Source organism: Leuresthes tenuis, unplaced genomic scaffold (assembly GCF_036924035.1).
Source record: "Leuresthes tenuis unplaced genomic scaffold, fLeuTen1.0.hap1 SCAF_16, whole genome shotgun sequence".
NCBI lineage: Eukaryota > Metazoa > Chordata > Actinopteri > Atheriniformes > Atherinopsidae > Leuresthes > Leuresthes tenuis.
Genome location: NW_027325370.1, coordinates 22,816,924 through 22,827,678, shown reverse-complemented (window position 1 = coordinate 22,827,678; position 10,755 = coordinate 22,816,924). Strand labels below are relative to the sequence as shown.

Here is a 10,755-nt window from a genome sequence, read left to right as displayed (position 1 = left end):
AATACAGTGGTTAACTTTAAAATGCTCCAAAATGTTTGACATAATACATATCACATGAGTTTAGGTATATGTTTGCATTTTGTGATGTTATGATTAAAATTAATGATGATAATGATTTATGTTGTATTTAAAATATTTAAAAGAAGCATTCAGTTGCACTTTTTTACAATTTGCTAACTCTTTCCACTCATTCCAGTTTAAATTATGGCATAATTAATTTATTAAACAGAAGGTTGTGTGGTAATTGACAGAAATCCAGAGGAGATCATGATCTCTACAGATAAATCAATCGCTGGAATTTCATGTCTCAAATGTTAGTGGAGATGATATCTGTATAATGTGTGGACCTATAACTTCCAGATATACATTTAGAATGAGCATTTAGTTGTGCTTGAATGCACTATTGTATCGTCAAAACAATTTTTTAACAACTTTAAAAAAAAAAAAAAAAGATTTTAATAAAAAACAATTTAGTGTCCAAAAATTTAGGACATACAATTAAGGTATGAGACACAGAGCCACGAGAGGTTTATTCCTGGCAAAAATTTCAAAGTGTACAATTTGGAAATGCGCAGATGAGTTTTTAGAGGATTTATAACTGCCAGAGGCTTTTAACAGCCCTACTGCAGACTAATCCAAACTAAAGCACAGATAATGCTCCGAATGGAAATTCAAAACACAACATGTACAACTGCCAAAAGGAAGATATCAGCCCATAAAGAAGTAGAGAAGAAGAAACTTTGGATCTGACTTATCAGTCAGCAACACCGGGGGAATACGGTGACTGAAAAAGAGAACTAAATGTAACTGTGATTCCAATTCAAATCCAAATGTTGCTAAAAATATAGATAAAAAAAACACTTTGAGGAAGCGAAAATCACTTTTTCCCATTTGAGCCCAAACTCCTTAAAACTGGTGAAAAGAATACAGATTGAGCACATCCAGAAATTCTGAAACAACCCTGGTACAGATAAAGTCCTAATAAGGAGAGGTGATTGATAGAAAATGTGACATTCAAAACCTGAAAACGCAGTATTACTTATGCGCCTCTTGAAAAATATGCTGTAGATTTGATATGCGTTTGTGAAAAAAGGCCAACAACAGGGCTGGTTTTTTGCTTAACAAACAATTGAGGCTCAACATATTCAATTTCAATTTCAGAACCTTTATTTCTGCCACAACAGGTCTAAGTTTATGCCATTATCGCACAAACAAAGTGAATCTGCTGTTATAATTATAACACAACTAATTTATTGACTTGAAATAGTCTTTGTGCAATAGTCCATCAAGAAAAAAAAGGCCAAGGATCAACTCTTTTTTTTTATCATGGTTTTTTTATTGTGTGTGAACTTGAAGCTTAGTTAAGAAATAGTGATTTGTTGGAATTGATTGGGATTTAAAAAATTTTCCCCAACGGCTCACGTAATGAGTCTTTAGGGCCAGCCACAGCATTTGCAGCTGTCTCGAAAGACTAAGCCATCTGGGCAGTTCTGGATCCAGGTGATGCCGTTGGCACAGTTGTAAAAACTACCTGGTTTATCGGGGTGGGGATAAACCCCACCAGTCTTTGTAGCGCAGAAGTTGTCGGTTATTTTGGGGGAACTAGTGACTGTTGGTCGGGGACGAGGTGTGGTGTACGGCCGTGGGGTTTCTGTCGGGGGAAGGGGAGGAAGATCTGGAGAAGTAATATATCAGACAAAAGTACTGTATCAGATTGTTGTTAACATTAGATAACAGCATTATTTAGTACAGCCAAAGTAAACATGAGTCAAATAACTAAAACATGAAGTGTAGATCATATATATATATTTTTTTATATATATTCTTTTTTTTTTTTTTTACCTGAGGCCAGAAGGGAGCGGAGGTAGTTGATGAGAGTATACTGTCCCTGTCCACAAAACTGTCCATTGAAGTCATCTAGGTCCAGAGCCCAGACAAAGGCTCCTCCAAAATGGTTGTCTTTTAGATAACGGGCCTGAATAAAGAATGATACAGCCTCTTCAGTAATGCTGTAGTATACACCTTTACATTATACAGATTGTGAATGGGTTACCCTCTGATTATTGAAAATATTTATATAAACTACCTTGGTATTGAAACTTTCTTTGTTGTCATAGCCAACCCACTCATTTTGTTTGATGGCATATGGAACTTTCTGATCCTCAATCAGCTGAACACTGGCCCCTTCAAGAAAAGTGCAGATCTGAAAATAGGGTTGTACTTTTCATTTAAAAAAAACTCTTTGTTAAGGTACTCTGTTGACTTAATGATAACATTACGGAGGTACGACTGAATAAAGTCGACACTTTCACCTCGTAGTAGGACCAGAAGCCGGCCTCTCGTGTGAAAGCACCGGCATTGGCCGGACCGCTGGCCGGGGCTCCGACTTGACTGGATTGAGTAGAGAGACGAAATATTCGTCCGTATGTAGCAAAGCCCATGTTTAGCTTTTCGACAGGTGTTCCTTTGTCCCTCCAGTACCGCATAGCAAAGTCCTGCCACGTAAAGTAAAAGATGACATCAACTTTTTTTTCCCAACACAGTTAAATCTGTAAATGAGAATGAGTGCATTTGAATATTAAATGATAAAAGAACAGAATTTGTTTTTGCATTGCTTCACACATATCAGATGCGTGTGAGCAGCCTATTAAGTCTCGAGCTTTATGTCCTGCTATGCTTCTGTTGTACGTTCATATTTTGCATTCACTATACACCATTTTTTTTTTTTGGTCAAGCTTAAAATATTAGCATTTCCATTCCTCTTTTCTTTTTTTTTATGCCCCAAATAAAAAAAAAACACAGGTGAGCGGTTGTGCACTTACTGAGAAAAGCAAAAAGAAGAAGGCCGGAATAAAAAAACGTACACTCCTGTACTCACAGTATTCAGGTAAGCATTTCCCCCTGTGTCATGGGATCCTTTGTATAAGGGACTGTGATGTCCTGTGACTCCCTCCCAGGTGCCATGAAAGTCATATGTCATCACGTTGATAAAATCCAGATACCTGATAGAATGTAAGATCACGTTCACCAAAACAGCCAACCAAAGACGGATGGATAGTGTTGAAAATACTGTCAGCATACTTTGCTATTTCTGCAATCTCATAACCAGCATCAATGGTTCCTTTCCCAGCAGACACAGCAGCAGAGATCATTAACCTTGGCCGCCCAGTCGCCGTTCCCTCGGTCTCATAGGCCTCGAGAAGCTCCTATAAACACACAATCAAAGAGGAATCACTTCATCGCTCATATTAAACATTATTTGAGCATCTGACCAGTAATACTCGACGTGACCTTGCATAACGCTGTGAATTTCTGCTTGTCCTCTAGAGGGCTTCCTCTTGCTGCAGGGTATTCCCAGTCCAAGTCTAGTCCATCAAAGTCATGTTTTCTTAGTAGTTTGATAGAAGACTGGATAAATGTATTTCTGTTGGCTTGTGTTGACACCATTGTAGTGAATCTGGGAAAGAGTTTGAGAAAAGAGAGATACTAACAAGAGGACACGCAGTGTGTACAATTTAGATAATATTCATCGATTTTATTCTGGGTATTTCTGGGTAAATATCACACTTTTGTGTTCCGAAGTTCCAGCCTCCAACTGCCAGCAGGGTTTTAAGAGATGAATTCCTGTGGGAATATGCGGATTCAGGTGAAAACAAAGTTTATTTTGCATTATAGTTTACGTGTGAAAATGCCAGAAAGAAATGGACCGACCTTTGTTTGAGTTCATTAAAGGATTTATAGAGTTCCTCATCATTCCATTCTATAGTGACTAACTCATTTGCCTCGTTTATGCCAGAGAAGGCATAGATCAGGTGGGTGCACAGGTTTGGATCAATGTTTGAAGGCAAAAACTTCCCATTCCCTTGTCTGTACTGGGACCAGTTAGTGAAATAGCACACCAATCTGGACGATGACACTAAAAATAAAAGAAAAGGTTGTTGTTATTAGCGATTTTATATATATATATATATATATATATATATATATATATGTATATCAAATATATGACCATCCAATATGAAGGAATACTGTATCATTTATAAACTCACCCAGACAGCTCAAGGACAGACAGAACCCTGTAGAGTTGCAGATTTAGACAGCGAATGTTACTGTTGGTAGAAATAGTTTTGAATAAAGTGTCATCTTTTTCTTTGCCACTTACCTGCTAATAGAATTAGCTTACTCATGGCAGTTGCATGTAAACACACTCTAGCAAAGTCGAAAATCAAGTTCTGAGTAAGTGTCTTTAGGTAACAAAAAGGAATACACTTGCCACGATGATCATTAACCCAGAACAAATATCAACCACAGTTAGGGATGTTCCTCTGTTGCGTCATCTGTGTAAATCAAATGGTGATAAAGAAAGATCTTCGACCTCACAAAGAAAACATAAAACCAAACCTATTCTGATTTTCAGTGTAAACAGTCTGGGCATGCAGAAAAGATTGTCCTGAATTATTCATCATGAAAGCTGAATTCACATGCATTTAATACAGCCAATGAAACATTTTTTATTTTACTCTTTTAAGACACAACATGGCAGAAATGCACGCAAACAAACTTTTGCACATCTGCCATGAAAGTCATGAAATTTATGTTGGTAGCTTTAAGAAGCCTGTATTATGCTCATTTACAGTTTCAGAATTTTATTTTAGATGTCAAAATGTAATCCAAAAATGTGTTTACGTTCTGTAATTATATATCCTGTAGATTTCTCCTGTAGATTTCTTCTATTTAGCCCCTGTTTCTCATAGCCCTGATTTGATTGTACACATGGACGGTCAGAAAAAGTGGAGTTGCTGAAGAGGGAGCAGTAGAGAAAAAGGAGAAGCCATACAAGGTAAGGAAATTTCAAAGGGAATGGGTGAAAGGATATTTATTTGTCTCCATAGATTTAATCATTTGATAAGCAACATAACCCACTCAGCTTTCAAGCACAATAAGTTGGAGTGCCATTAAAAAAAAGCACACAGACAAAATCTGATGATTTCTATTCACCAGGGAGTAACTTAAGGAAAAGAAAAAAGGAAAGGCATTGCTTTTAAAGCAGCACAACTTCACCTGGTGAATAGTTTATATAGAAAGTACAGCTGAGGCACTTTGAACCTCTTTTGCTCTTGGCCAAGATTTAAAAATGGTCTTTTTTGGCTTCACAAATAGTGTTAAAAGACTCATACAGCAAGGAAATACTTCAAAACCAAATGAAGAGATTAGAGATACCTACTTATTCAAGTATTAAGGCAGGTCCTGATTTCACATAATATTTGATGCTTTACAAATGATTTATTTCAGGTTTTCAGGAGAAATTTGCTTTGTGGTTTATGTAGCATTTAGAAGGCACTGTGGACGGGGTCCTGCTGGTGTGGCCACCATGGACAAAATGACAGTACAACACTTTCTTGTTTGATAGATATATGGCTTTTATTTAAGGCCAGTCGCAGCATTTGCATATCTCCTTGTAAACAAGATTAGGCTGACATCTCTGCATGTATGTTATTCCATTAACACACTGATAGAAGGAGTTTTCATCCTTGTCATTTTTGTACAAGCCATCGGGCTTTCCGGTGCAGAAATCGCCTCCAGAAACAGCAGTTGTAGTAGTTTTGGCAGTGGTAGAGGTAGCAGCTGTCGTGGTTACATCTGGATCGGGATGGGCTGCAGTGACGGCTGGTGTGGTTTCAGGAGTGACTGGTATATAATCTAGAACACGTATTAAGTAGAACGACATTGAAGGAGATTTCGGGAGGCAGATTTTACATTTATGGAGATTATGTCAGTGGTGAACGTTCATGTGTACCTGAATCCAGAAGAGAGCGGAGGTGGCTAATGAGGGGATATTTTCCCTGACCACAGAACTCTCCAGAAAAGTCATCCAGATCCAGAGACCACACGAATACTCCTCCAAATTTGTTATCTTTCACATATTGTGCCTGTGAAATATCAGCGTTCGATTTTAGAAATTCTAGTTTTGTGGTTTTAAACATGTACGTTAACGAAAACATTTCAAGATCAATTTGAAGAAGTATCAAGTCATCAAAAACACCAACATTTTCCACCCACCCTAAGTGAAATAATGAGTTATTACCAGTTTTAAAAGGTGCCTTGTTTTAACAATCGATTTAGCATCCTGTTATCATTCTGAAACCTGTACATCACTGTGAGTTTAAAGGTTTATCCCTCCCAGTGTTTTGATTTTATTGATTTTTAGTGGGCTGGAGGTTTAAAAAAAGCCCTCTCGTATTTCACAGGAAACAAAGTGGAAATTTCAGAAAGGAAATCCCTTCTACTATTTTCTTTTTTCTTGGAAATTGTAGTTCTTGCCTTTGTCTGATTTGTGCACCAGTGGTTTAATTTCCTAATTGCCTGGGTTACAATTCTTAATGATTTGGAAATCTTTATCTGTTAGCATACAAACATGTCATTAAGATTTAATTAGAACGTCACCATATGTAACATAAACTACTTGAATCATAAAATGTGCTGTCATCCCAAGCTGATAAAAACAGATCTCAGACCTGCGGTGATATTTGTGGAAGCTCAAACCTTGTAACAAGAGTGCCATCTACTGCTCAGTCTTAGTTATTAAAACCTGTATGTGCTGAGTGTGCAGCTTCGTTATCATTTGCTGCACCCAGTGTCTGAGCTAATTCAACAGACAATCTTACATAATTAGCAGATAATGATATCCAACTGTTATCTAATTTGTATTATCTCCTCAGACATATATACGTAAAGGATAGTATGTATTACCTTGATTTCATAGCTGTTCTTGTTGTCAAAGCCCACCCACTCATTTCCTTTGATGGCGTACGGCACCATCTGTTCTTCAATCCATTGTTCACTGCCTTCACGGAGGAAGGTACAAACCTACAGAAATGGAAGAAAGTTATACCAAAACCCCCCCCAAAAATCCTCAAATGGTTTGGGATCTAATTTTTTGAAACATCTATTTATGTCTCATAGAAATCCAATATTTCAGTGCGACTTTCAGGTGTGATATATCGCACATGAGTAGCTTTGTGTTGACTGACCTCATAGTAGGACAACACTCCAGCTTCTCTGGTGTAGGGTCCAGCAGAGGCTGCCCCACTGGCTGGTGTTGCAACACCGGTGTCTGCTGATGATGTGCGGAATGTGCGCCCATATGTGGGAAAACCAACCAGGAGCTTCTCAAGAGGAGCCCCTTTGTCTCTCCAGTATCTCATGGCAAAATCCTATAGCAAAACAAGAGAGAGAGCGTAAAAAAAAAGGAAGAATGCATGATAAAAACAAAGACATGTTCCTCATTCAGTCTGCTGAATATCCAACATGAGCTCTTGATGAGCATTTCACTTACCACATTGTAGTATTTGTAGCTGCCTACATCAGCAGAGCTGGCGTACAGAGGGCTGTTGTGGCCGGTGAATGAATCCCAGGATCCATGGAAGTCATAGGTCATGACATTCAGAAAGTCCAGGTACCTGTTAACATCATGAAACAAAGCAAATTTACAGTCTTCAAAATTATAATCCTTAAAAAGGTCTCCCCAAAAATGACACCCCAGTTTTAATATGATTGCCATTTTTCTGAAATGGTTAATATTGACACTATGTAATTATGTCTCTTTATCATAGGTTTTATTGTTATTGTTGTCCATCCCAGTAGGATAAAAAAAAAAAATCCTACAGTGGAGCACAACATTTGCAGTAATACACATGTGATCCAGCTGTTCTGTTTGTAATTTTATTTAACTGATGTCATTCTAACTATTCACTTTTCACTGTAAAAAAAACTGCATTCTAAAGCTGTTAACTGAGCAGTATTGTACTGAGAAATGTATTATTGTGATTATCTTTTACTGTACCTATTAAGGCATCAATTGCGCAGCATTTCAGTCTATTGTGTCGTACTGCATAAAACCGCTGCAAATTAGCTCCACTACGTTAAGCAACTGTACTGCACTGTGTGCAGCATGACATTCTTGGCCGATTCTTTATGGCACGATCGGAAAAAAGGTCAGTTAATAACACTTTGAGTAGGATGCACTGCCGTCTCTTCCTCCGCTGAAAAAGGGTTAGCTGGCCCAGTAAACCTTTGACATGTGGTATTAAACAGAGCTAGCTTTGAACATAGGAAAACTGCATGTGTTGCCCTATTAAAACAGGTGGGAAAGAAGGAATATCAACAACTCTTCGTAATGTTAACTCACTTAGACACATCATCAATCTCATAACCGGCATCAATGATTCCCTTCCCAGCTGCCACTGCGGCCGTGAGCAGCAGTCGTGGTTGTTTGGTCCTTGCTGCTTCCTTCTCAAAGGCAGAAAGTAATTCCTAAATGCAAGAGGGGAATTTGTCAGTGTTAGCGCTGTGTATTCAGTTAATTCCTAAAGACTTTGGAGTAAAAACAAACATAAGCTCCGTCACACATTTCTTAGTAAAAATGCAAAGGCTACAAATGTTTGACTGCTAAATCATAGGATGTGGGTGATTCAAATCATCCTGTTCTCTGCTACAGCTGCTAACCGGGGGAAGATTTTCATTTCTAAACTGACCTTGCAGAGGACTGTAAACTTTCTCTTGTCCCATGATGGGCTTCCTCGTGCTGCAGGATATTCCCAGTCCACATCCAGCCCATCAAAGCCATGAAGTCTCAAGAATTTGATGGTAGAATCGATAAACTTCTGGCGGTTGAAGGAATTTGAAGTCATGATGGTAAATCTGTACACATTTGCAAAAAATTAACTGTTTGTGAAGTTTTTCCTTACTATATGATCCAATAGTTTCATATCTCATATCTCGATGCTTTTGGAGTTTGAGGACTCACCGCGTTGTTCCAAAGTTCCACCCTCCGACAGCCAGCAGGGTCTTCAGCTCAGGGTTCCTGTGAAGCAGATGTGGAAAAACAAGAAGAGTTATGTTTATGCTCTGTATGAAAAGTTAGATCTTGTACATGATATAACACCATGTAAAAAATTGTATTTTACAAGTAAAATGTATGCATTTATGATATCAAAGTTGCCATAGTTCCAGAACAGTTCTATGAAAGAGAGAAGACATTTTTAAAATGACGCTATTCTGCCAAGTTTGATGCAAAAGATATAAAACACAGCAATGCCACCTGATTTCCTTTTATTTGAGTTTTTTAATTGATGTTTTTCCTCTGTGTGAAGGTGATCTGAGTGTACATTTACAAATATCAGACATAAATGAAGTACCTCGGAAGAATGAGTACTGCAAATTCACTGAATAATATCACATTTCTAAATTTACTAGCACGTCCCAACAATGTTTCTTGTAATCAGAATTTGTACACGCAAACAGTTAACCAACAGTTGGATTGATATTCAGCCAGGAGCAGCTCACCTAGTTTTGAGTCCATTGAAGGATTTATAGAGAGTTTCATCATTCCACTCGAACGCTGTCAGCTCATTTGACGAGCTGATTTGTGAGAAGGCGTAGATCAGGTGTGTGCAGAGGTTGGGGTCTACGTTTTCAGGGACAAATCTGCCAGCACCTGGCCTGTACTGGGACCAGTTGGTGAAGTAGCACACCACTTTGGTGGAAGACACTTTTGGAAAAGGAAGAAATGACTGACATTACTTTTTTTAGTGTAATGGATTGCAATTAAGAAGCTTATTTCATTAACTTAAAAAAAAAAAAGAAAGAAAGAAAAGCATACCAATCTGAAGACACACCAGAAGGGACAATCCTGTAAAAGAAAAAAAAAATTACAATTTATCATATAGATTAATAATCTGTTTAAAATCTTTGGGAATGAATCCACAATAAAGTAACTCACCAGCCAAGATTGTCATTCGAGCCATATTGTATTAGCTCAGCCTTTTCTTGAGATAGATCTGAAAGAGTAAATATTGCTGTGAGGTTTTGGAAAGAGTAAATCAAACCTGTATGTCCTGTAGCAGGTAGTAATGCTGCACGCAGCACAACCTCTATCCTTCTTAAATGAAGGCTTCGAAAAGCTCTGCATGCTTTTACCTTTTCTCAGGTGCTGGTTGTCTCACTGGCCCAACGAGGAGCCCCTTTTATAGAAGATAAGATGGGGACAAAGGCTGCATGCCAGAGAATTGCAGCGGATCCTTCAGAAGAAGTTTATTGCTGCAATGCATTTGGTCGCATGAGACTGTGATGAGTTCTAATACTGTTTATCTGTTTATTACCTGACAAACATAGATCAGTCCACATCATTACGTAAACTTGTCTCTTTTAATGATCAGGCCAGCCGGTCTCCTCATGCAGAAGAGAGGATACGATATAATGATAACTATCAAGATGAAGTGGGTTTTTATGGTGATATTATGAGAAAACATAACAATACAATCTTTAGAGATCTTTGGTTTTGTAATATCACACACTGGCTCATTGTCTGCAAGTTGAGATACAGTGGTGCAGCAATGATAAGTCTCTTTACTAATCATTTCAACTATTTTCTCAGTTAATTGATTAACTGGTCTCTTTATTAAAGGAACATTGTTTTGATTTTCTTGTTTTAACTGCCTCCTGTCAGATAATTTGTCTTAAGTTCAGAGGCTTTCATTTTGCTATCATATATGAAAAATAAGGGACGCAAAAAGGAGCAGAAACGTACGAATCTTTGTTACTGTTCTGTAAGTTTCTGGATGTATATTATATAATACATCACATTTTTTGCAAAAAAAAAATAGAAGGAAGGAAAGAAGAAGAAAAAAATTATCTATAAGGTAATATGTTTAAACCTAAAAAATGCTTTACATTTGCTCTTTTTGGCCCAGTTAA

At 37.7% G+C, this 10,755-nt stretch overlaps 2 protein-coding genes across 3 annotated transcripts; both read right to left on the bottom strand.

Moving 5' to 3' along the window:
* Nucleotides 1-1,330: 1,330 nt before the first annotated feature.
* Nucleotides 1,331-9,392, bottom strand: LOC140272412 (acidic mammalian chitinase-like). 2 transcript variants are annotated; one of them, XM_072367850.1, is made up of 11 exons: nucleotides 4,163-4,245; nucleotides 4,050-4,076; nucleotides 3,712-3,916; nucleotides 3,568-3,624; nucleotides 3,292-3,457; nucleotides 3,082-3,206; nucleotides 2,879-3,002; nucleotides 2,313-2,495; nucleotides 2,087-2,203; nucleotides 1,843-1,975; nucleotides 1,331-1,675 (listed from the first exon to the last, which is right to left on the bottom strand). In XM_072367850.1, exons 1-11 carry the CDS (start codon nucleotides 4,185-4,187, stop codon nucleotides 1,434-1,436), a joined length of 1,404 nt encoding a protein of 467 aa, XP_072223951.1. In that variant the 5' UTR covers nucleotides 4,188-4,245; the 3' UTR covers nucleotides 1,331-1,433. The 2 variants fall into 2 exon arrangements, with proteins under 2 accessions (XP_072223951.1, XP_072223952.1); XM_072367851.1 differs by lacking the exons at nucleotides 3,712-3,916; nucleotides 4,050-4,076; nucleotides 4,163-4,245 and adding an exon at nucleotides 9,346-9,392 and having other exon boundaries at nucleotides 1,332-1,675.
* LOC140272414 (acidic mammalian chitinase-like) lies at nucleotides 5,410-9,806 on the bottom strand. Its single transcript, XM_072367852.1, has 11 exons — nucleotides 9,782-9,806; nucleotides 9,662-9,691; nucleotides 9,346-9,550; nucleotides 8,807-8,863; nucleotides 8,535-8,700; nucleotides 8,189-8,313; nucleotides 7,337-7,460; nucleotides 7,032-7,214; nucleotides 6,751-6,867; nucleotides 5,786-5,930; nucleotides 5,410-5,655 (listed from the first exon to the last, which is right to left on the bottom strand). The coding sequence occupies exons 1-11, from the start codon at nucleotides 9,804-9,806 to the stop codon at nucleotides 5,426-5,428; spliced, it is 1,407 nt and encodes a 468-aa protein (XP_072223953.1). The 3' UTR covers nucleotides 5,410-5,425.
* Between the last annotated feature and the right edge of the window lie 949 nt (nucleotides 9,807-10,755).

Bases quoted from the DNA above. Each gene is read 5' to 3' on its own strand.
- LOC140272412 (XM_072367850.1), bottom strand. From the start codon at position 4,187: ATGAGTAAGCTAATTCTATTAGCAG. The intron at 3,458-3,567 runs GTGTGATATTTA...ACTCTTTCCCAG, and splicing joins TGGAACTTCGGAACACAAAA to ATTCACTACAATGGTGTCAA. The intron at 1,676-1,842 runs GTAAAAAAAAAA...TTACTTCTCCAG, and splicing joins CCGCTCCCTTCTGGCCTCAG to ATCTTCCTCCCCTTCCCCCG.
- LOC140272414 (XM_072367852.1), bottom strand. From the start codon at position 9,806: ATGGCTCGAATGACAATCTTGGCTG. The intron at 7,461-8,188 runs GTGAGTTAACAT...TGATGTTAACAG, and splicing joins GAGATTGATGATGTGTCTAA to GTACCTGGACTTTCTGAATG. The intron at 6,868-7,031 runs GTCAGTCAACAC...CCATTTCTGTAG, and splicing joins GAGTGTTGTCCTACTATGAG to GTTTGTACCTTCCTCCGTGA.